At 39.6% G+C, this 25,996-nt stretch overlaps 4 protein-coding genes across 8 annotated transcripts in view; 2 read left to right on the forward strand and 2 right to left on the reverse strand.

The window, feature by feature from the left end:
• LOC135249382 (oocyte zinc finger protein XlCOF6-like) overlaps positions 1 to 4,000 on the forward strand; it is a 156,255-nt gene extending 152,255 nt beyond the window's left edge. Inside the window, exon 3 of the transcript XR_010328666.1 lies at positions 3,784 to 4,000. The gene's annotated coding sequence lies outside the window, so the exon portion shown is untranslated. The remainder of the gene's footprint in view (positions 1 to 3,783) is intronic.
• Positions 1 to 11,716, reverse strand: part of LOC135249375 (zinc finger protein 271-like) — a 70,627-nt gene extending 58,911 nt beyond the window's left edge. The window contains exon 1 of the mRNA XM_064324945.1: positions 11,636 to 11,716. The gene's annotated coding sequence lies outside the window, so the exon portion shown is untranslated. The remainder of the gene's footprint in view (positions 1 to 11,635) is intronic.
• The window catches only part of LOC135249381 (zinc finger protein 345-like), a 151,842-nt gene that overhangs the window by 26,202 nt on the left and 99,644 nt on the right, over positions 1 to 25,996 (forward strand). The window lies entirely within an intron of this gene.
• On the reverse strand, positions 5,077 to 24,761 carry LOC135249371 (zinc finger protein 345-like). 5 transcript variants are annotated; one of them, XM_064324939.1, is made up of 3 exons: positions 11,636 to 11,773; positions 8,164 to 8,995; positions 5,077 to 7,995 (listed from the first exon to the last, which is right to left on the reverse strand). In XM_064324939.1, the coding sequence occupies exons 2-3, from the start codon at positions 8,960 to 8,962 to the stop codon at positions 6,461 to 6,463; spliced, it is 2,334 nt and encodes a 777-aa protein (XP_064181009.1). In that variant the 5' UTR covers positions 8,963 to 8,995; positions 11,636 to 11,773; the 3' UTR covers positions 5,077 to 6,460. The 5 variants fall into 5 exon arrangements, with proteins under 5 accessions (XP_064181009.1, XP_064181008.1, XP_064181007.1 ...); XM_064324935.1 differs by lacking the exons at positions 5,077 to 7,995; positions 8,164 to 8,995; positions 11,636 to 11,773 and adding exons at positions 15,024 to 16,783; positions 16,954 to 19,734; positions 24,535 to 24,761; XM_064324936.1 differs by lacking the exons at positions 5,077 to 7,995; positions 8,164 to 8,995; positions 11,636 to 11,773 and adding exons at positions 15,024 to 16,808; positions 17,229 to 19,734; positions 24,535 to 24,760.

Genomic DNA, 25,996 nt, shown 5'->3' on the forward strand with positions numbered 1-25,996 from the left:
AAATTTGAAAAGTTTAAAAGTCTTGCCCAAAATAATTTAATTTGGCCAGAGTATACTCATAGCTTTGAATGGAGTTCAATGGGGAAATTAGATTTTTGACACCAGGGGCTTACTAAACTGCAATACCTCGAGTAACCACTGGAGTCTGCGGGCTTCGCTGGGAATGGCAATCCCTGGTCCCTGGGCCACAACGCACGCCTGAAATCGATTTTGCATAACTCAAAGCATCCCGCGGTCGCATGCATACCTACGGTATTCTTCTGGCCGAATTGGACGCACCCATCATGTTTGCCTTTGGGATGGTCATCAGCAACTGGTAAGTTTATCATGTGAACAATACACATGTATGCCAAGATGTCATAAAGCTGGACCAATGAGATTGCCCACTGCAAGACATACAGTAAATAATGAAAGCCAGGCATGAACTCTGCAGTGTCTTGACATTAGCGTAAAAAAGTACATTAACCACCCAGAAATGGAATAACGCTCATGCCCTCACCAGACTGGGCAACTCTGCTTAAGCACATTATGATAGATAAATAAGTTATATTTGTGTTTTTAATGTAAGGCTATAGTTACGATTAACCTGCTACATTGTTGCTATTGAAACCACATTGATAAGCAGGGGTAGTAAAGCAGAAAGCAATGACACATTGTAGGACATAAGAATTTATATGGAAATGTACAAGGCATAAAGGCCTGGCATGCGCATATACTGTACAAAATGTACAATTATTTCATATGCAACTCGTATACAACTGTGAAAAATAAAGAGTGAAACAAAGATCCTCAACTGAGATAAACCATATTGTCTGAAGTCTAATAATCATCTGCAGCTGACATACACATAACAGCCACTAAGCTAGCAGTAAAAGAACTGAAAAGGACAGTACTGCAAAGTTTTCACAATACATGTTGGCAAGGCACAACCATGTATCTTTCTACAGTATATGCAAACAGTTTCCACATTGTTTCTTTCAAACAACTCAGACAAGTGTCAATTTCATCATCAAAAAAAATAATAATAGCTGTCAGACTACAAGGAAATGTAAATGGTTAAATGGTCAGATTAGTCATTAAAGAAAATGTGATGCCAGTTTGCCCCAGACATTGCACTGCTTTTCAAATGCCCGTCCAAAATATGCTCAGCAAGGAATACCACAGACAAACTATACACTGCACTACTATGCTAAAGGAGAGGTGTCCTACAAGACAACATGTTTAGTTAAGTTTATTTGACAAAATTAAAAAAACATGTATCAAAAAACTTGCATGTGAAGACATTGTCAAGGAAAACATGAAAAGGTCCTGGACTTATTTCCATCGTGGTCCTTGATGTTCCATAGGTAACAAGAAGAATTCATTGCAAGCGGAGATTTCCACTGGAAAAATTCTAAATTTTACTTGAGGAGTCAGGAGTCAGTACCCTGTAGTGGTGCTTTGAAAAGGTTGTGTGGAAAAGCCCCTATAGCCTGTAGAAAGGCTGTATGGTTTTTCACCAGAATGATTTTTCTGCTTGAAACTTTAACGTACAGTGAGCTCAATAATGTTCACGACAAGAGACATTTTTAACGTGATTCGGCTCTGAGCTCACCCCGCGCACCTACCCTAGGACATGGCTCTCGATGGCTGCAGCTGATCCTGCTGTGGCAGCCGGTGCTCACGGTATGTCCAGATGGTCTAACTGGGGCAGTGCACTGGACAGTGACGGTGACTCCTTGCCAGTCCAAGCAGCAGGATCTCGAAAATGGGTGGTGAGATGGGAGCAGGGTGACCTGAGTGAACATAATGAACCATTGTGCCTACAACTTCTCACATTTATTACTTTCCCTTGTGTCACTTTAAACCTTTCTACAATGAACAGACTCATACAGCCTGCCATCATAAAGGATGTTTGGTGAAGATTTAATATAAATTTAAATTATGAAAATTAACAAACCTTCCACTAAGTACATATAAAAGGCCATTTTTTCAGATGATTTATTAAAAATAAAAAGCATTTCGGCACAATTTATCAGGTGTTGGAAGCACTCCCTACACAAAGTACATCACAAAGTTTGCATTCATAAAATACTTCCCACAATTAGAATTTCTCAAGCTTTTCACCTGCATGAGCTTTATTGTCATCATTAAAAATAAATTATTTATTGAAAAACTAAGGCCATATGAAAAGCTTTACACCTGCAGTGATTCTTTGGTGGCAGCACAAATTATATTCCTGGAAAACACACTTCCCACACTGAGGTAGGTAGGGTTTTTCATCCAAATAAATGAAATTAAATTAGATTTTCTGGAATAAATTTCTTCCTACTCTGGGGACACTGGGGCTTTTCGTCTGTATGTGCTGGTGATTTTAATGACTGGCTTTGAAAAGCACTTTCCACAGTATATACACATGGAGGGATTCTCCCTTGAATAAAATTTCATTAATAACACATCCCTCACTGTGTACATATCTAAGACATTTCACCTTTATGAATTTTCTGGTGTTTAATTAAAAAAAAAAAAAACAGTTGATATTTGTTGGGCTTTTTCTGTATGAATCTTGTGGCAATTTAAAGCATGTATTTGTGAAAACCTCTTCACACATTGAATACAGGCCTATTCACCTGCAGGAATTGTCTGGTGGAATTTTTATTTTTTTTTCTATAAAAACACATCCCACTCTCTGTACACTCAGGGACATTCATCTGGATGAAGTAGGGTATTTTGCAGTAAAATATTTCTCAGTAAAACCTCACACTGAATACATATGTAGAGCTTTCCATGCACATGAACATGCTGATGGAAATTAATGAGATTATGTATCAAACCCTTTCCCACACTAATTGGAGGATTTTTCGCCTTCATGAATCATCTTGTGGTGATACAGAGTGCCTCGCTGGGAAAAACATTCCCCACACTAAGAACATTTGAAGGGCTTTTCACCTGTATGAATATTCTGGTGGCTATTTAAAGTATAAATGGAAGAAAGGCACTTCCCACACTGAGAACATGTATAGGGCTTTTCACCTGTATGAATTTTCTGGTGCTTATTTAAAGTATAAATGGAGGAAATGGACTTCCCACAATGAGAACATTTGGAGGACTCATCAGCTGTATGAATTCTCTGGTGGGCATTTAAATTACATGTTTTGGAAAAACACTTCCCACACTGAGAACATTGGTAGGGCTTTTCACCTGTATTATTGTCAGGTGTGTTTTTAAACATTTACCGCAAGCAATTAGAGCAATACACTATTGCAATCACCTTTGTATATTTTATGAGGTTAATTGTGATATTTGTGTCATGTCAATAATGTTAGCATTGGAGCTAACAAGAAATAACCCAGATAGCCAGTGACTCCAGAATGGATCTGTGCCAAGTCCAGCCCAGCAATGCTATGGCCAGAATTGGCACAGATCCAGTCTGGAGTCACTGGCTATCTGGGAAGGTTATTGTGCTCAGGGCAGCTTTGCCCTGTCAGTCATACACAAACCATAACAACCACACAAAGTTACCATTTGATATATTGCTCTCAACCAGGTTTAGGCTATTCTGCATCACTCGGGAATTCATACAGTTCTAGTATCGGCCAAAGCTTTTGATGGTAGAACAGTAGAAATTACATGGCCATTGTTTCCCATAAGCCAGTCATTTGTATTCCTTTCCCTAATACACATCAATATATCAAGCACAATATTACATACTCATAAAACTAGATGCAGAAATGGTTTAAAAGGGTGTTCAAATAACCACTCTGGGGTATATTAAAGTTGAAATTGGAAAATTATGTTTTGAAGATTCATGAGAAGCTGTGCCTCAAGACCAGTGATGTCATTGAACCTGATCAACCTAACATTAACCCTGATGAAGATCTACAGGTTCCTCACCATGATGCCCCAGGCTGATGGGAACTCCTGGAAATCATAACTGAAATACATGAAAACAAAACCAAATGACATTTTCACCACCATTTTCTCAAATAATTAAAAATATTAGTCTATTGGTTGCATCTTCTTTTAGTGGTGTTTCTTGTCTTTTTCTGCCTCCTTCTGTATGAAATCCAGTACCCCCTCAGTTGCAAATCTCCTATTGACTGGTGTTGGCTGGAGGGTTCAGGTGAAGGACGTGTTTTGGGCTGGAGGGGCTGGTGAGGGATTAGCAATTAACGGGCTGGGGAGCTAGTGGAATATGATGGTGCAAGGGCTGAGTAACATGAGGGTGTAGGGGTTGTGGAACATGAGGGTGCAGGGGTTGCGGAACATGAGGGTGCAGGGGTTGAAATTCTACATTTCATCTCTGATTCTTTTGGACTATTCTGCTGTCTTTTGATTTCTGCATTTTGGATTACTTTATGGACTGCATTAATATAGCGCTTTTATCCAAAGTGCTTTACAATTTATGTCTCTCATTCACCCATTCACACAAACACTCACACTCACACTCACAGACCAACGATGAAAGGCTGCAAGGCTGCAAGGCATGCAAGGTACCAATCAGCTCGTTGGGAGCAGTTAGGGGTTAGGTATCTGGCTCAGGGACACTTCGACACACCCAGGGCGGGGGATCAAACCAGCAACCCTCCGACTGCCAGACAACCGCTTTTACCACCTGAGCTATGTCGCCCCACTTTGGGAAAAAAGCTGTGGTTTGGTATTTTCTCTCATTAAATTATGTGACTGTCCATGTCTGTAACCTTTGCTAATTGTTTTAAAGTAGTTGAACCTCATCTTTAGATTAGACGTGAGTATTTTTTGTCACTTAAACTTCTTAATTTTCATCTGGTTGTGAGTTGTACTATTCGATAAAGGTTGATCCAAACAGTTTGCTCTGCCTATAAAATAATTGGACGATTTAACTGATAATTATCTTTGAAAATAATTACCAAATTAAATCAAATAAATATTTTTTACATGTTGGGTAAGTGAGGTGTTTTAACGGTTGATGCACTTGTGTTTGGTATTCAGAGTGCCACACATCAAACAAGGTTTTAACAGTTAAAAATGCTCAGAAAATTAAACATATTTCAATTAATCCTCACCTTGCTGACAGGAGGAATGTAAAGCAGGAATTAAACTACATTTACAAACAGGGGTGGTAAAGCAGGAAGCAAAGTAAATTTATTTCATACACAATTCATATAGGGTGAAGTGTTCAGGAATGCACAGCAGGAATTGAAACTAAATTCATTAACACATTACAGCCTCTACATTGGCAGTAAAACAACTGAGAAAGCCAATACCGTTAAGTTCGTTTTATGATACATGTTGGCAAGACACACAACCATGTTTCTTACAGCAGTATATACAAAGAGTTTTCGCATTGTGTCTTTCAAAAAAGGTACACTGGAGTCAGTTTCATCGTCACAATATATCAGCAATTGGACTCCAAGGGAAATTACTTTTTCTAAAAAAAGAAATGGTGAAACACTCGTTATTAAAGAAAATGGGATTCCAGTTTGCCCCAGCTATTGTGCTGTATTTCAAATGCCTCTCAAAAATACAATCACCAAGGAAAACCACAGGGCAATGATATACTGTGCGACTATACAGCAGGAAAGGTTTGTTACAGAAGGCAGGTCACAAAAAGAATTAATTACAAGTGCAAAATTCCACCTGAAAACTTACTGGTAAAAATCCTAAATTTGAAAGTTTATTTGAGGAGTCAATACCCTATAGTGGCACTTTGAGAAGAAGGCTCTGTGGAAAAGTCCCTTCAGCTTGTATAAAAACTGTGGTTTTTCACCAGAACAATTTAACTTCTGGAAATTTTTATATATAGGCTAGATTCAATTAAATAATGTGGCCTGAAATTATAAAGGTTCATAATACGAAAAGAAAACATTTGCATGTGTGAAGAAATAAAAATTTGTAAAAAATAAAAAATAAATTAAAAAAGTAGCATTTATTGTTGATACTGAAAAAAATGCCTTTTTTTTTTTTTTTTAACATTGGGCATTTTACCTGTATATAGACCTTGGCAAGTTAAAGCATGTGTTGTCAAAAACACTTCCCACACTAAAAAATGTTTGTAGGGAATTTCACCTGTATGAATTCTCCAGCAGAAAGTTCAGTTATGTTTTCTGCTCTATGTACACGTACAGGGCTGTTCATCTGTGTGAAGTCTCTGAATTATATTTTGCATTAAAACATTTCCCACACTGACCGCACTAATTGCGGGCCTATTCACATGCAACATCATGTTGTAGCGATGCAAAGCACATGTTAAAGAAAAATCAGTTCCCTCACTGAATACATGTTCGTGGCTTTTCACTTGTATGAATTAACTTCATGCATTTTAAAAAGCTTGTTCTGGAAAAGCACTTCCCACACAAAATACCACTATAAGGCTTTTCCCCTGAATGAATCCAGTTAAGGTAATTTAAAACACCTGCCATACTGAATTCATTTGAAGGGATTGTCACTTGTATGAATCACCTTGTGGCAATTTCAATAATTTATTTGGGAAAAACACTTCCTACACTCCGTAGGACTTTTTACCTGTATGAAATGTCTTGTGTTGATTGAAACGATATTTGGTATTAAAACACTGTTCGCACTCACTACATTTGAAGGGCCTTTCACCTGAATGAATTATCTTGTGTGTCTTTAAATGATATTTTGTATTAAAAGACTTCCCACACTCACTACACCTGTATGGCTTTTCCCCTGTATGAATCCTCTTGTGGATATTTAAATTAGATTTGGAATTAAAGCACTTCCCACACTGAGAACATTCGTAGGGTTTTTCTCCTGTATGAATTCTCAGGTGTCTATTGAAACTAGATTTGGATGTAAAGCACTTCCCGCACTGAGAACACTTGTAGGGCTTTTCACCTGTATGACTTGTCAGGTGTGTTTTTAAACCAGATTTGGTATTAAAACACTTCCCACACTGAGAACATTTGAAGGGCTCATTACCTGTATGAATTATCAGGTGGGCATTTAAATTAGATATTCTGCCAAAGCACTTTCCACACTGAGAACATTTGTAGGGCTTTTCACCTGTATGAATTCTCAGGTGTCTATTTAAACCAGATTTATAATTAAAGCACTTCGCACACTGAGAACATTTGTAACACTTTTCACCTGTATGAATTCGCTGGTGGGAATTGAAATGAGATATTGTGGAAAAGCACTTCCTACACTGAGAACATTTGTAGGGCTTTTCACCTGTATGAATTTTCAGGTGGCTATTTAAAGTATATATGGAGGAAAGACACTTCCCACAATGAGAACATTTGTAGGGCTCATCACTTGTATGATATCTCTGGTGGACATTTAAATTAGACGTTGAGGAAAAACACTTCCCACACTGAGAACATTTGTAGGGCTTTTCACCAGTATGAATTGTCAGGTGTGTTTTTAAACCAGACTTGGTATTAAAACACTTCCCACACTGAGAACATTTGTAGGGCTCATCACCTGTATGAATTCTCTGGTGGGCATTTAAATTAGATATAGTGGCAAAGCACTTCCCACACTGAGAACATTTGTAGGGCTTTTCACTTGTATGAATTCTCAGGTGTCTATTTAAACCAGATTTGGAATTAAAGCACTTCCCACACTGAGAACATTTGTAGGGCTTTTCACCTGTATGAATTGTCAGGTGTGTTTTTAAACCAGATTTGGAATTAAAGCACTTCTCACACTGAGAACATTTGTAACGCTTTTCATCTGTATGAATTCGCTGGTGGGAATTTAAATTAGATTTTGAGGAAAAACACTTCCCACACTGAGAACATTTGTAGGGCTTTTCACCTGTATGAATTTTCAGGTGGCTATTTAAAGTATATATGGAGGAAAGACACTTCCCACAATGAGAACATTTGTAGGGCTCGTCACTTGTATGAATTCTCTTATGGACATTTAAATTAGATGTTGAGGAAAAACACTTCCCACACTGAGAACATTTGTAGGGCTTTTCACCTGTATGAATTGTCAGGTGTGTTTTTAAACCAGATTTGGAATTAAAGCACTTCTCACACTGAGAACATTTGTAACGCTTTTCACCTGTATGAATTCGCTGGTGGGAATTGAAATGAGATATTGTGGAAAAGCACTTCCCACACTGAGAACATTTGTAGGGCTTTTCACCTGTATGAATTCTCTTATGGACATTTAAATTAGATGTTGAGGAAAAACACTTCTCACACTGAGGACATTTGTAATGCTTTTCACCAGTATTAGTTGCACCATTATTTCTACAAATTATATTTTTTTTACAGAAATTCAAAAGGCTTTGGTTTTTACTTGAATTATTTATCTTGTGTTCAGTTATCACATCCATTCCCTGGAAATCATTATGTTTGTTGGTATTGTTTGTAATCTTCTGGACAATTCTGGTGTGACCACTTTCAGTGATCATTTCACAGTGATGATTTACATCCACATATTTGGTAGGCACATCATTAATTTCTTTTTTACAGTTGGGTTCTGACTCTCCGGCACATTGCCATGGTTCAATCTGGTCTTTGTGATCAACTGCAGCTTCACTTACCACAGTATTCATCAGATCACTCACTATACTTTCACTGGATTCACACTTCATTTCACACGTTTTAATATTAACACATTTAATATCAAGCAAGCCACCAATGTGTTCTGTCTTAAGATATCCTCCATCATCAGTCTCGGTTTTGATTTGGTTAGGCTGCAGACGGGTTACATATCGCAGCTCTTTATTGTCTATGTTCACAGTCTCAAAAAGATCTCCAGTGTGGGTGGAGCCCAGATCAGTTTCTGTTTTAATCAGTGGTGTGTGTGTGTGGTGTACATCACTGACCCCACAGTGTGCTGTAACACACTCTGGCTCCAGTGTATCGAGTCCTGGTGCAGCACACACTGTCTCTGACTCTGCCATGTGGACAGACTCCAGTCCACTGAGTTCCTCTTCTTTCTGTCTCATCCTGTGCTCCTCAGTGAACTCTGGTAGTGTTGTCACAGTGTCCTGTCTCAGACAGATTTCTGCCTGCATCATACTGCTACTCAAAGGTGTGCAGAAGTGCAGCTCCTGGAAGGAAACAAGGGAAGGTATGTAGCCTTAATAAAACAGGTCCTACTGAAGCAGCTCACACATTCTTTAAATTCTGCCTGACTGACTACAGTGGACACTCTTGCATTACAAGCTGGGAGAAACCATTCGATCGTCCCTGATTGATACCTTATGTCAATTTCATAAGAACAATTTAAACAAACAGCCTCTATGTTTGCCTTTTTTCTTGTTATCTTATGGAATAGTGGCAGAAAACCTTCTGAAGTGACTCAGAATGTGAAGACTGGGCTGGCCATAGCACAAGGTGGTCAGAACACTGGTCTGCATCAGATTTATGGTGGAATTGGTGTACACTAGCAGCATCACTGGATGCCCCTGGACACTTGATGTGGATTTTGAGGCCGCTGCTCTAGGGGTTCATCCTAAAGATTTTGGGGTGCTGTCGTTTGCTGGCTGACCAGGTCCAGCTCAGGTTACCCTGCTCCCATTTAACCACCCCCATTTCTTTTTGAGATGTTGCTGCCTGGACTGGCAAGGAGTCACCCATCACTGTCCAGTGCACTGCCCCAGTTAGACCATCTGGACATACCATGAGCACTGGCTGCCATAACAAAATCAGCTGCAGCCATCGAGAGCCATGTCCTAGGGTAGGTGCGCGGGGTGAGTTACTGTACGTCTGTGGCTAACAGCGGCCCTTCTGTACAGGGGGAGGGTTCGCACACCCTGGCTACCTGTGGCCACAGGCTCGCCTAAGTGGCTCCAGTCAGCCCACAGTCACCAAGCAGCTAATGGCTGGGCAGCCTCTAACTCTGCTGGGCTGCTAGCCAGCATTAGGGCAGCGAGCCTGAGAGCAGCTGCTGGTTCATGCAGCATTACCCACTCATGGAAAAAGCTCTTTCAATTAAACATTCAATCAAGGACTTAGAGATCAAGAAGAAATCCATTCTTCAGTATGATTTACAGCATTGAGAAAGTACCCTTTTACAAGGATCTACCATTATGTGTGAATGTGTCCTGTCTTGATGCAGTACTTGTCCCCTTGTCCCAATGACTGTAAGCTTAGGGTTGTAACTAGGCTGCTGTTTCGTAGGTGACTTAGGTGCATTAACTGTCTTAACTACTACTTGTATTTTTTCCATAGACTGCGTTGTTGCCGTTCTCGTTGTTAGTGTTAATCAGTTTAACCTTCAGGGTCAAAGTTGAACTATGCGGTTGTTCCCTGCACTTGGACCGGTACTTCTCTCTAGGGGTTTCGTCATACTTGTTCCTGGTTATGGTTATACACTTTGCTGTACGTCGCTCTGGATAAGAGCATCTGCCAAATGCCTGTAATGTAATTGCTGACAAAATGCTAAATCGGTATCAATCAACTCCTAGTCTGGACGAACGCATGTACTTTCTGGGGCAAAAGAGAGGAGTCTCTGTCGGTGGGAGCCCCACCCCCACTCCCTCTGTTCCGTGTGTGCTGCAATCTAAAGTTCCTCAAAATGTTCCTAGTTCCGGGGTATAGTTCCTGCGGTGTAAACGCGGCTTAAGTCCCGACTGAAAGACACCAGAGAAACGGAAAAAGCTATCGACCTAACCCAAATTATCTCCTAAAACCAGAATAATGGACAAATTCGAAAAAGATTTTAATTCTGTTATATCAAAGACTTGCCAAATACATAGCGTGACTTCGTTGAAGGACCTTCAGTGCGTATGTTTGGATTCGCTGTTATCGAACAGAGATGTACTCGCTTGCTTGCCTACAGGATTTGGCAAAAGTTTAATTTTTCAAGGGTGGCCTACGGTATGCAGTCAGCTATCAAATAAATACCCAGAAAAATGGCCAGAAGAAGCACAGGTTTTGATTGTATTGGTTATAACAGGCAAACAATCATTTACCACAAATAGTGGCGAACTGACGCGGGTCTATGGAAAAGGTTTGGCTCCGGTAATGTTTTCCGGTGCATGTTTCAGACCACGCCTGGCCAAAACACTCCGATTGGTATGTAAAATACAACTATCCTAGGAAGGCTGCCTCCTTCGTTCATGCCTAGAACGTCAAGACATCGGCCAGGACGTTTAACCAAGTGAAAAAGAGACTGGCTCGCGAGGCTAATCAACTCCTAATCTCGCCATGCTGTATTATTCTCCTGTAGTTATAGGATGTCAAGTATTTACTTTTTTGCCAGATCACATCAGAATTCCATTGCACCATTTAGTTTACAAGCATAGGTGGGGACGCGCATAATGCGGCTGGCTACTTAACTGAAAAGTAATTAGAGCCTAACCACCTCAATTTTGTAGTGAAGACTGTAACAGGCAATGCCACCCAATAGGCTTATTTCTGGGATTTCCACGTTCCCCACAGATAAATTTCCGGCAGCGTCATACAAGGTTACGACATTGTCGTGCACATCATTGGGCGAGATTTTTAACTCTTTGTAATGGTACTGGCAATCTCATAAAGAAGTAACGCTGTACCAGTACGAAGCTTTCTAATGGGAAAATAAATAATAAAATAACGTGCACAATTCTAGCATAAAATCAACGAACAAACTCGCAAACACATATCTCATGCAAACATTAGCGAATGAAAACCAACCCGATTTGAAGCCTGTTGCTTGTAAACAAAACTAACTGAACAGTGAAAGCATCAGAATGTTGGGGACTTACCCAGATTCACTCGCTCGTTTGTTAAACTGGACGAAATTAAACTCTGGGAAGCGAAGGATCGAACGTGCTCGCAAAATCTGTTAGCCATAAAATGTAAAACGAACAGCATTCTGTTCAGAAGAGCAGGCTTAATCTACGGAAATAAGGCAGGTCTCCTGCTTTTCTTCTTTTCTCTCCTACTTCTTCTTCGTCTACTTCTGTGGAGGAATGATGGGATACAGACCAGCTTTTGTTGCATTACCGCCACCACCTGGACTGGAGTGTGGAGCAGTAGATTTGGCAGACAAACTACATTCTTTTAACTAATTAGTTTCCTTCAGAAAGCTGATTATGTAAGCAAATATTTTGTTTGAAATATAATGATATACTGTGCTTTACATTCCTCAATGATACAAATAAACTTTTGTTTTTTTACTGTTTTTTTACTTTTCATTGAAATAATATGTATTCTACCAGTTCTGGTTTATTACAGTGTAAGAATTTTTCTGTTGGATGCTTACCTTTTTTATACAGTGTATCATTGAGTCCTGTATGACCAGCGGGTTATAATGGTTTCTTATTTCCGATTCCAGCTCCCCATTCTCCCAGCACCAACGTGTTCTTCTATTCTATACACGTCTACCTGTTTCCCTGTTGTCCCAGTGTTCTTTCCAGATTTTCACCATGTGAAATTTAATATAAACCTTGACCTAAGCTTTACTATGTAAGTCTTGTAGGTAAATGTTTTGAAGTCTTAGAGTCTGTTTGGTCAGTATATATACTTCTTAATTTCCCTCTATACCAACATGGGCCACTGTTGGTATAGAGGGAAATGATCTAGATCAAATTTCTAAATAAAATAAATTATATTTTCAAACATTCCCCCTGGTGGAAAAATTCTCCACCTAATGGTCGGACCTTGTACAATTCAAAGGATGGCCCTCTTTGACTGCCATGATAGCATGGCAGATTTTGATGGCAAAATTATAAATATATCTGCTCATTTGCTACTACGGAATCGGAAAACATTGTCATTATATTACATTATATTACATTTATTTAGCAGACGCTTTTATCCAAAGCCACGTATGGACATGGACAACTACGAAACACAGGTTCAATAAGGGACAATACTCATTTCGTACAGCTATTTCTAGCAACACAGTTCAGTTCACACAGTGAAAACTATTCTGACCTAACTTATACTAAAGATATTGGATATTGGTTGAATGTTCCATTTTTATACATTTTATCTTTTCCATAAATGACAAATCCATTATTTATGTAATATCAAAACCACCCACACATGAGGCTGTGGGTGTAAACGTACAACAAAGTCTCAGGCTTAATCCCAAAACGAGTGTCACTCTACATGAAGTCCTAATCAAGTGGGAGGGTATACAGTAAAGACAGAGCTAAACTGTGGGATGCCCTTTCCAGTCTTCAGCAGACTTAGATGAGCTTTTGTGGCTACTGCAGACCTGCTACCCTTCATGTCATGTGATCATCGGTTTCAGCATTTACCACAGACCTTAAGCAACCTTATTGCAATCACCTTGTATTTTATGAGGAAATTGTGATTTGTGCAGTCATAATGTTAGCATTGGTAGAGATGATAGTGATCGTGATCTGCCAAGTCCAGCCCAGCAATGCTATGGCCAGAATTGGCACAGATCCAGTCTGGAGTCACTGGCTATCTGGGAAGGTTATTGTGCTCAGGGCAGCTTTGCCCTGTCAGTCATACACAAACCATAACAACCACACAAAGTTACCATTTGATATATTGCTCTCAACCAGGTTTAGGCTATTCTGCATCAATCGGAATTTATACAGTTCTAGTATCGGCCAAAGCTTTTGATGGTAGAACAGTATTAATTACATGGCCATTGTTTCCCATAAGCCAGTAATTTGTATTCCTTTCCCAAAATACACATCAAGATATCAAGCACAATATTACATACTCATAAAACTAGAAGCAGAAATAGTTTAAAAGAGTGTTCAAATAACCACTCTGGGGTATATTAAAGTTGAAATTGGAAAATGATGTTTCGAAGATTTATGACAAGCTGTGCCTCAAGACCAGTGATGTCATTGAACCTGATCAACCCTAACATCAACCCTGATGAAGATCTCCAGGTTCCTCACCATAATGCCCCAGGCTGATGGGAGACTCCTGGAAATCATAACTGAAATACATGAAACCAAACCAAAATGACAGTTTCACCACCATTTTCTCAAACAATTAAAAATATTAGTCTATTGGTTGCATCTTCTTTTAGTGGTGTTTCTTGTCTTTTTCTGCCTCCTCCTCTATAAAATCCAGTACCCCCTCAGTTGCAAATCTCCTATTGACTGGTGTTGGCTGGAGGGTTCAGGTGAAGGACGTGTTTTGGGCTGGAGGGGCTGGTGAGGGATTAGCAATAATGAGGGTGTGGGGAGCATAGTGGAAATGATGATGGTGCTAGAGGGTTAGATGACTTAGCTCAGCAAAGCCTGGAAAAAAGACAGAGCAGGAACTGGGGCTTACTATCTGAGGGTGAATTTGTGTGTGTGTGTCAGAGAGGAAGTCCATGCCCCTGCACTCTCCTCTTTTTCACCAGTTAAAATATGCTGCTTTGTTTTAGTTTTAGTGTTAGTTTTGGACAACTTGGAAAGAGCAAGTTTTGTAACAGTTGGAAGTGGGCATCTGAGTCCTGTATCTAGGTCTGCCATTCTACATTTCATCTCTGATTCTTTTAGACTATTCTGCTGTCTTTTGATTTCTGCATTTTGGATTACTTTATGGACTGCATTTATATAGCGCTTTTATCCAAAGCGCTTTACAATTTGTCTCTCATTCACCCAGTCACACACACACTCACACTCACAGACCAACGGTAAAAGGCTGCAAGGCATGCAAGGTACCAGTCAGCTCATTGGGAGCAGTTAGGGATTAGGTATCTGGCTCAGGGACACTTCAACACGCCCAGGCGGGGGATCAAACCGGAAACCCTTCGACTGCCAGACAACCACTTTTACCACCTGAGCTATGTCATCCCACTTTGGGACAAAAGCTGTGGTTTGGTATCTTCTCTCATTAAATTATGTGACTGTCCATGTCTGTAACCTTTGTTAATTGTTTTAAAGTTGTTGAACCTCATCTTTAGATTAGATGTGAGTATTTGTTCTTAATTTTCAGCTTGTTGTTAGTTGTACTATTCGATAAAGGTTGATCCAAACAGTTTGCTCTGCCTATCAAATAATTGGACGATTTAATTGATAATTATCTTTGAAAATAATTACCAAATTAAGTCAAACAAATATATTTTACATGTTGGGTAAGTGAGGTGTTTTAACGGTTGATGCACTTGTGTTTGGTATTCAGAGTGCCACGCGGCAAACAAGGTTTTAACAGTTAAAAATGCTGGGGTCAGAAAATTAAACATTTCAATTAATCCTCACCTTGCTGACAGGAGGAATGTAAAGCAGGAATTAAACGACATTTACAAACAGGGGTGGTAAAGCAGAAAGCAATGACCCGTACAGGCTAGATAAAGAGACAATTCATACAGAAATTTACATAACATGGTATGCTTACATTCACAATGTAAATTTATTTCATACACAATTCATATACAGTAAGTGTTCAGGAATGCACAGCAGGAACTAAAACTAAATTCATTAACACATTACAGCCTCTACATTGGCAGTAAAAAAAAAATTAAAAAAAAAAAAAGCCAATACCGTTAAGTATGTTTTATGATATATGTTGGCAAGACACACAACCATGTTTCTTACAGCAGTATATGCAAAGAGTTTTCACATTGTGTCGTTCAAACAAGGTACACTGGTGTCAGTTTCATCATCACAATATATCAACAATTGGACTCCAAGGGAAATTACTTTTTCTAAAAAATAAAAAGGTGAAACACTTGTTATTAAAGAAAATGGGATTCCAGTTTGCCTCAGCTATTGTGGTTTCAAATGCCTCTCAAAAATACAATCACCAAGGAAAATCACAGGGCAATGATATACTGTGCGACTATACAGCAGGAAAGGTTTGTTACAGAAGGCAGGTCACAAAAAGAATTAATTACAAGTGCAAAGTTCCACTTGAAAACTTACTGGTAAAAATCCTAAATTTGAAAGTTTATTTGAGGAGTCAGTACCCTATTGTGGCGCGTTGAGAACAAGGCTCTGTGGAAAAGTCCCACCAGCTTGTATAAAAGCTGTGTGGTTTCTCACCAGAATAATTTAACTTCCGGAAATTTTTATATATAGGCTAGATTCAATTAAATAATGTGGCCTGAAATTATAAAGGTTCATAATAATAAGAGAAAACATTAGTGGAAAAACCCATATGCATGTGTAAACAAATATTATTTTACAAATTTGTAAAGAAATTTGTTAAAAAAAAATAAAAATAAAAAATTAGCAGCCAATGTTGATATATAAAAAAAAAAAAAAAAAAATCATTATTATTTTTTCTTTTTATTTTTTTACATTGGGCATTTTACCTGTATATAGACCTTGTGGCATGTTAAAGCTTGTGTTGTCAAAAACACTTCCCACACTAAAAAATGTTTGTAGGGAATTACACCTGTATGAATTCTCTGGCAGAAAGTTCAGTTATGTTTTCTGCTCTATGTACACTTACAGGGCTGTTCATCTGTGTGAAGTCTCCGAATTATATTTTGCATTAAAACATTTCCCACACTGACTGCGCTAATTGCGGGCCTATTCACCTGCAACATCATGCTGTAGGGATGCAAAGCACATGTTAAAGAAAAATCAGTTCCCTCACTGAATACATGTTCATGGCTTTTCACATGTATGAATTAACTTCATGCATTTTAAAAAGCTTGTTCTGGAAAAGCACTTCACACACAAAATACCACTATAAGGCTTTTCATCTGAATGAATCCGGTTAAGGTAATTTAAAACACCTGCCACACTGAATTCATTTGAAGGGTTTTTCACCTGTATAAATCATCTTGTGGAAATTTAAAGAATGTCTTTGGGGAAAAAACACTTCCCACACTCTGTACATTTGTAGGGCTTTTAATCCATCCATCCATTATCTATACCCGCTAATCCTGAGGAGGGCCGCAGGGGGTGCTGGAGCCTATCCTAGCATGTATTTTCAGGTGGATATGTAAATTACATATTTGGGAAAAACACTTCCCACACTGAGAACATTTGTATGGCTTTTCACCTGTATGAATTATCTGGTGGGTCTTTAAATGATATTTTGTACTAAAACCCTTCCCACACTCACTACATTTGTATGGCTTGTCTCCTGTATGAATTCTCAGGTGTCTATTGAAACTAGATTTGGAATTAAAGCACTTCCTGCACTGAGAACATTTGTAGGGTTTTTCACCTGTATGAATTATCTGGTGGGTCTTTAAATGATATTTTGTACTAAAACCCTTCCCACACTCAATACATTTGTACGGCTCATCACCTGTATGAATTATCAGGTGTCTATTGAAACTAGATTTGGAAGTAAAGCACTTCCCACACTGAGAACATTGGTAGGGCTTTTCACCTGTATGAATTCTCAGGTGTCTATTGAAAGTAGATTTGGAATGAAAGCACTTCCCACACTGAGAACATTGGTAGGGCTTTTCACCTGTATGAATTCGCTTGTGGCAATAGAAATGAGATATTGTGGAAAAGCACTTCCCACACTGAGAACATTGGTAGGGCTTTTCACCTGTATGAATTCTCAGGTGTCTATTGAAACTAGATTTGGAATTAAAGCACTTCCCACACTGAGAACACTTGTGGGGCTTGTCACCTGCATGAACTGTCAGGTGTGTTTTTAAACCAGATTTGGTATAAAAACACTTCTCACACTGAGTACATTTGTAGGGCTCATCACCTGTATGAATTATCAGGTGGGCATTTAAATTAGATATTGAGCCAAAGCACTTCCCACACTGAGAACATTTGTAGGGCTTTACACCTGTATGAATTCTCAGGTGTCTATTTAAACCAGATGTGTAATTAAAGCACTTCCCACACTGAGGACATTTGTAGGGCTTTTCACCTGTATGAATTCGCTTGTGGGAATTTAAATGAGAGATTGAGGAAAAGCACTTCACACACTGAGAACATTTGTAGGGCTTTTCACCTGTATGAATTTTCAGGTGGCTATTTAAAGTATATATGGAGGAAAGACACTTCCCACAATGAGAACATTTGTAGGGCTCGTCACTTGTATGAATTCTCTGGTGGACCTTTAAATTAGATGTTGAGGAAAAACCCTTCTCACATTGAGAACATTTGTAGGGCTTTTCACCTGTATGAATTGTCAGGTGTGTTTTTAAACCAGACATGGAATTAAAACACTTCTCACACTGAGAACATTTGTAGGGCACATCACCTGTATGAATTCTCTGGTGGGCATTTAAATTAGATATCGTGGCAAAGCACTTTCCACACTGAGAACATTTGTAGGGCTTTTCACTAGTATGAACTCTCAGGTGTTTATTTAAACCAGATTTGTAATTAAAGCACTTCCCACACTGAGAACATTTGTTGGGCTTAACACCTGTATGAACTGACAGGTGCGTTTTTAAACCAGATTTGGTAATATAAGACTTCTCACACTGAGAACATTTGAAAAGCTTTTCACCTGTATGAATTTGCTGGTGGGAATTGAACTGCGATATTGAGGAAAAGCACTTCACACACTGAGAACATTTGTAGGGCTTTTCACCTGTATGAATTCGCTGGTGGGAATTGAAATGAGATATTGTGGAAAAGCACTTCACACACTGAGAACATTTGTAGGGTTTTTCACCTGTATGAATTTTCAGGTGGTTATTTAAAGAATATATGGAGGAAAGACACTTCCCACAATGAGAACATTTGTAGGGCTCATCACTTGTATGAATTCTCTGGTGGACCTTTAAATTAGATGTTGAGAAAAAACACTTCTCACACTGAGAACATTTGTAGGGCTTTACCCCTGTATGAATTGTCAGGTGTATTTTTAAACCAGACTTGGAATTAAAACACTTCTCACACTGAGTACATTTGTAGGGCTCATCACCTGTATGAATTCTCTGGTGGGCACTTAAATTAGATATTGTGGCAAAGCACTTCCCACACTGAGAACATGTGTAGGGCTTTTCACTTGTATGAATTCTCAGGTGTCTATTTAAATTAGATATAGTGGAAAAGCACTTCCCACACTGAGAACATTTGTTGGGCTTAACACCTGTATGAACTGTCAGGTGTGTTTTTAAACCAGATTTGGTAATAAAACACTTCTCACACTGAGAACATTTGAAATGCTTTTCACCAGTATTAGTTGCACCATTATTTCTACAAATTATATTTTTTTGACGGAAATTCGATAGGATTTGGTTTTTACTTGAATTATTTGTGTGTTCATTTATCACATCCATTCCCTGGAAATTATGTTTGTTGGTATTGTTTGTAATCTTCTGGACTATTCTGGTTTGACTACTTTCAGTGATCATTTCACAGTGATGATTTACATCCACATATTTGGTAGGCACATCATTAATTTCTTTTTTACAGTTGGGTTCTGACTCTCCGGCACATTGCCATGGTTCAATCTGGTCTTTGTGATCAACTGCAGCTTCACTTACCACAGTATTCATGAGATCACTCACTATACTTTCACTGGATTCACACTTCATTTCACACGTTTTAATATTAACACATTTAATATCCAGCAAGTCACCACTGTGTTCTGTCTTAAGATATCCTCCATCATCAGTCTCGGTTTTGATTTGGTCAGGCTGTAGACGGGTTACATATCGCAGCTCTTTATTGTCTATGTTCACAGTCTCAAAAAGATCTCCAGTGTGGGTGGAGCCCAGATCAGTTTCTGTTTTAATCAGTGGTGTGTGTGTGTGGTGTACATCACTGACCCCACTGTGTGCTGTAACACACTCTGGCTCCAGTGTGTCGAGTCCTGGTGCAGCACACACTGTCTCGGACTCTGCCATGTGGACAGACTCCAGTCCACTGAGTTCCTCTTCTTTCTGTCTCATCCTGTGCTCCTCAGTGAACTCTGGTAGTGTTGGCTCAGTGTCCTGTCTCAGACAGATTCCTGCCTGCATCATACTGCTACTCAAAGGTGTGCAGTAGTGCAGCTCCTGGAAGGAAACAAGGGAAGGTATGTAGCCTTAATAAAACAGGTCCTACTGAAGCAGCTCACACATTCTTTAAACTCTGCCTGACTGACTACAGTGGTCACTCTTGCATTATAAGCTGGGAGAAACCATTCGATCGTCCCTGATTGATACCTTATGTCAATTTCATAAGAACAATTTTAACAGACAGCCTCTATGTTTGCCTTTTTTCTTGTTATCTTATGGAATAGCGGCAGAAAACCTTCTGAAGTGACTCAGAATGTGAAGGCTGGGCTGGCCATAGCACAAGGTGGTCAGAACACTGGTCTGCATCAGATGTATGGTGGAAGTGGTGCACACCAGCACCATCACTGGATGCCCCTGGACACTTGATGTGGATTTTGAGGCCGCTGCTCTAGGGGTTCATCCTAAAGATTTTGGGGTGCTGTGGTTTGCTGGCTGACCGGGTCCAGCTCAGGTCACCCTGCTCCCATCTCATCACCTTCTTTTTGAGATGTTACTGCCTGGACTGGCAAAGAGTCACCATCACAGTCCAGTGCAGTGCCCCAGTTAGACCATCTGGACATACCATGAGCACCGGCTGCCATAGCAGGATCAGCTGCAGCCATCGAGAGCCATGTCCTAGGGTAGGTGCGCGGGGTGAGTTACTGTACGTCTGTGGCTAACAGCGGCCCTTCTTGTGGCCACAGGCTCGCCTAAGTGGCTCCAATCAGCCCACAGTCACCAAGCAGCTAACGACTGGGTAGCCTCTAACTCTGCTGGGCTACTAGCCAGCATTAGGGCAGCATGCCTCAGCATTACCCACTCATGGAAAAAGCTCTTTCAATTAAACATTCAATCGAGGACTTCGAGATCAAGAAGAAATCCATTCTTCAGTAAGATTTATAGCACTGAGAAAAGTGCATTCCCTTTTACAAGGATCTACCATTACGTGTGAATGTGTCCTGTCTTGATGCTGTACTTGTCCCATTGCTGACAAAATGCTACATCGGTATCAATCAACTCCTAGTCTGGACGAACGCATGTGCTTTCTGGGGAAAAAGGGAGGCTGTCGCTGGGAGCCAGAAGCAGCTCCCTATGGTTTAACCGAACTGTGTCTCAGTGTGCCGGTTCTCCTTCATCCTCATCCCCCCCCGCCCCCCGACACTCCCTCTGTTCAGTGTGTGCTGCAATCTAAGTGCCGACTGAAACACACCGAAATGGACAAAGCTATCAAGCTAACCCAAATTATCTCCTAAAAACAGAATAATGGCCAGAAGAAGGAATGGTTTTGATTGTTTGCCTGTTACAATCAATACAATCATTTTCCCCAAATAGTGGTGAACTGATGCGGGTCTGTGGAAAAAGTTTGGCTCCGGTAATGTTTCCGGTGCATGTTTCAGACCACGCCTGGCCAAAACACTCCGATTGGTATGTAAAATACAACTATCCTAGGAAGGCTGCCTCCTTCGTTCATGCCTAGAACGTCAAGACATCGGCCAGGATGTTTAACCAAGTGAAAAAGAGACTGGCTCGCGAGGCTAATCAACTCCTAATCTCGCCATGCTGTATTATTCTCCTGTAGTTACAGGATGTCAAGTATTTACTTTTTTGCCAGATCACATCAGAATTCCATTGCACCATTTAGTTTACAAGCTAAGCGGAGACGTGCATAATGCGGCTGGCTACTTAACTGAAAAGTAATTAGAGCCTAACCACTTCAATTTTGTGAAGACTATAACAGGCAATGCCACCCAAATCAGCATATTTCTGGGATTTCCACATGTCCCATGGATTAATTTCCGGCACCGTCATACAAGGTTACGCCATTGTCATTCGGCAATCATTGGGCAAGATTTTTAACTCTTTTTTAATGGTACTGGCAATCTCAAAGAAGTAACGCTCTACCAGTACGAAGCTTTCTAATTGGAAAAGAAATGATCTCATAAAAAACACGTTTTCAATGTGCAAAAATGCCAAGTTACTCACACATACAAGACATACACCGTCTATAACTCATTCATTCAGACTGCCAAAATCGAGGCCTGTCATTAAAAGTATTGATATCAAAATGACGCCAAGTTACGGTACTACAAACAATATAGGCTATCTTGCCTCACCAAAATTTAATAACATGTATTCCAAAGCAATGCTACCCAATATTTCCTCAATTCTTTCAAGTCACTTGGCCCTGTGTGTATATAAGCGTGCAGTACATGGACAGGCCAAACATGTGTGGATGGCTTTCTCACAGTCAAGATTGATTGAATAGGCATCTATATGTTCAATTTGTATTGGTATGTATGTATTTTGGTGCCCAGTCTTTCGGTTGCGTGAATGATTGTATGTTTCTTGGTATAAATGTCTGTTCGTAAATGTAAATGTAACATGCTGCGAGGGAAATGTCCCCATGGGGATAAAGAAGTTCTCTATGTATGTATGTACAATATGTATTTTACATGTATTTATTGTACGTTGCAAATATACAATCACTTGTACATTTACTCAAATTCAGTTCAGAAGCAAGTATAAACATATGTTTTCTGGAGAAATATGCTTCCTGTAGAAACCGACCAGCAGTTTTCTACATGAATTTCAATGTGTTCCATGAGGCAATACGAAATATTTGACACTTTGATCTGACACAAAGTTTGGATTTTGGCAGTCTGACTGAATGAGTTATAGACGGTGTATGTCTTGTATGTGTAACTTGGAATTTTTGTACGTTGAAAACGTGTTTTTTTATGAGATATCATTTCTTTTTGCAAAGTGTTTTATTACGAGAGTGAGAAATGCGAAGTGACCCTTTAAGAAACGGTTGTAGATTATGGCTATCCTTGTGGGAATTTGTACAGTCTGATGAGCGTGTACGTTTAGCAGTTTCGGTTTGCTATATATGTAAAACAGTGGCTGTGACAAATGCTGCGGTGGCGTAAGTATAAACGCATCAGAAAAGGTGAAATATGGCCAGTGTATGTAGGCTACTCACGGATTTAACGGGCATCCAACCAGCGTTGATTGACAAAAGAATCAGCAAGCCCGTAGAATTACAGCTGCCTAGGTCGCAACTTGCATACCCTTCTGTCCTGCTCCGTTGTCTGTTATTTCGTGAAGATGCACTTTTAGTTTTTGTAACGTTTATAAGGCATTTTGATAGGCTTATCTGCAGGTAGGAATCCTCTTTGCCGTTTTGTTAAGCTAGAACCGGAAAAGTTGATAGTGGAGAATATGAGCAAACGCATATGTCCCAGCAGGCTTTGCATATGAGAAAATAACAACAGTGTGAGATAAATTAGGCGAAATGATAAATTGCGTAGTTGAAACAATATGTTTTTAGCAGAGTGGGCATGTAGGTGAAGGTTGACATGATCACAGACTATAGTGCGAAGTAGCCTAAATGAAGTGACCATGGGCGAGCTTAGTTTCCTTATCAAACGGTATTTCTAACAGTCTGTATTAAACGTTAGTTTTTGAAGTGGAGGATTAAATAACGTGTGAAATCTATTGCACTGATGTGTTTCTCGTGTTCAGTGCTAGTAGTTATATTTATGAGTGAATCATGATTTTAAATGTAATGTTTTAATGCGGAGTTGCAGAACGTACATACGTAGTAATTGTTTGTATGTGGCTAGATAAAGAACAGGGCGAGGTAACATGAATGTAGAAATGTGGCGTTTGCTGATAAGGTTTAGTACGGTAACCAAGTGAAGAAATATAGCTAGTAGAAATGGCACAGTGGTGAACTGGTGTAACTTTTTAATAAAAGGAATACATTTGCCGTCATGAAATGCATATGGGTGGCCGTGAGTGAGTTTTGGTAAAGCAAATATAAGCGTAAGAAAACGTTAGTGTAAAAGAGGAAATTATCTGCCTGAGGGTGAGGTGGGATTCAAGCCTTAAACCGGAGGTTTACTAGTCTGTGACTTCGTTAGTGCAGCACCATGCCATAGCTATGCAATGCGTGAAATATCATTAGCAAACCTGCCGGTGGTTTTAAAGAAAAACACAGGCCAGTAAGCACAGAAGAGCTCGCGTTGAATCCATATGGCTTAGCAATATTGTAGCCGGTTAATAACTGAACGGTGAACGGCGGGTAGATATGGTGCAAAAGCAATAATTGATAAGTAGTAGACAGTTGTTAGTGAGGGTCGAAGCAGGTTAAAGAAACGTGTTCCTGGCTGGGCTTGAACCTACGACCCCGTGTTCCCAGGACTGTAACCTTGCCCACTAGGCCACAGGCGGACGAGCTATTTAAAATGGAAATGTTTCAGAGTAAAAATGTATGGGTATTTTGCGTGTGTATGCGCGTTTTTGACTGGGTCGTGTAGGTGAAGATTTGGCTGGTGTCAGTGAAATGTCTAATGGGGAGTCATGTTGTTAGTGGGATAGGCGGCAGGAAAAATAAGAATGAGAAGATGCAGAAGGAGAAAACGCAAAATCCCTTTAGTTTGAGGCTTTATTGTGTGGACATGTTAAGTTGTTTATGAATTCTGTCTGTTGAAATGGGGTCAGAATGTACAGAATTTAATGTTTTTAAGGGCCGAGTGTCTGTGTGCTTATTTCTGTGGGGAACCCTGAAAATTGCCAAACACTCGGTGCTGTATCGGTATGGGGCATACCCCCGCCAAGGCGTAACTTGGCGCGACGGCATACCTGCCATCCCAATAATAACGTGCACAATTCTAGGATAAAATCAACGAACAAATTCGCAAACACATATCTCATGCAAACATTATAGCGAACGGAAACCAACCCGATTTGAATCTTGTTGTTTGTAATCAAAACTAACTTTACAGTGAAAGCATCAGAATGTTGGGGACTTACCCAGATTCACTCGCTCGTTTGTTGAACTGGACGAAATTAAATTATTGGAAGCGAAGGATCCCACATGCTCGCAAAATCTGTGTTAGCCATAAAATGTAAAACGAACAGCATTCTGTTCAGAAGAGCAGGCTTAATCTACGCCAATACGCCAGGTCTCCTGCTTTTCTTCTTTTCCCTCCTACTTCTTCTTCGTCTACTTCTGTGGAGGAATGATTGTTTACAAACCAGCTTTTGTTGCATTACCGCCACCAACTGGACTGGAGTGTGGAGCAGTAGATTTGGCAGACAAACTACATTCTTTTAACTAATTAGTTTCCTTCAGAAAGCTGATTATGTAAGCAAATATTTTGTTTGAAATATAATGATATACTGTGCTTTACATTCCTCATTGATACAAATAAACTTTTGTTTTTTTTACAGTATGCTTTACATTGAAATAATATGTATTCTACCAGTTCTGGTTTATTACAGTGTAAGAATTTTTCTGTTGGATGCTTACCTTTTTTATACAGTGTATCATTGAGTCCTGTACGACCAGCGGGTTATAATGGTTTCTTATTTCCGTTTCCAGCCCCCCATTCTCCCAGCACCAACGTGTTTTTATATTCTATAAAAGTGTCTACCTGTTTCCCTGTTGTCCCAGTGTTCTTCCCAGATTTTCACCATGTGAAATTTAATATAAACCTGGACTTAAGCTTTACTATGTAAGTCTCGTAGGTAAATGTTTTGGAGTCTTAGAGTCTGTTTGGTCAGTATGTCTATTTCTTAATTGGCTCTATACCAACATGGGCCACTGTTGGTATAGAGTGAAATGATCTAGATCAAATTTCAAATTAAAATAACAAATTATATTTTCAAACAAACCCCCTAGTGGAAAAATTTTCCACCTAATGATCAGACCTTGTACAATTCAAAGGATGGCCATCTTTGACTGCCATGATAGCATGGCAAATTCTGATGGCAAAAATTAAAATATATCTGCTCATTTGCTACTATGGAATCGGAAAACATTGTCGTTATATTACATTACATTACATTTATTTAGCAGACACTTTTATCCAAAGCCACGTATGGACATGGACAACTACGAAACACAGGTTCAATAAGCGACAATACTCATTTCGTACTATTTATAGCCAAGAAAACAGTCCAGTTCACACAGTGAACACTATTCTGACCTAACTTATGCCAAGGATATTGGATATTGGTTGAATGTTCCATTTTTCTACATTTTTTCTTTGCCATAAATGACAAATCCATTATTTATGCAATATCAAAACCAACCTCTAATGACCTAATATAATCTCTCAACGTCATTTGTTGAGTGCTCACATGAGGCTGTGGGTGTAAACGTACAACAGAGTCTCAGGCTTAATCCCAAAATGAGTGTCACGCTACATGAAGTCCTAATCAAGTGGGAGGGTATACAGTAAAGACAGAGCTAAACTGTGGGATGCCCTTT

This window comes from Anguilla rostrata, chromosome 2, assembly GCF_018555375.3.
Source record: "Anguilla rostrata isolate EN2019 chromosome 2, ASM1855537v3, whole genome shotgun sequence".
Taxonomy (NCBI): Eukaryota; Metazoa; Chordata; class Actinopteri; order Anguilliformes; family Anguillidae; genus Anguilla; species Anguilla rostrata.

What these genes read in the sequence shown, in the direction of transcription:
- LOC135249371 (XM_064324935.1), bottom strand. Translation starts at nt 19,701, where the DNA reads ATGATGCAGGCAGGAATCTGTCTGAGACAGGACACTGAGCCAACACTA. An exon ending in AAAAACCCTACAAATGTTCT is followed by an intron (nt 16,784 to 16,953) that starts CAGTGCAGGAAG and finishes CAAATGTTCTCA; the next exon opens with GTGTGGGAAGTGTTTTTCCC.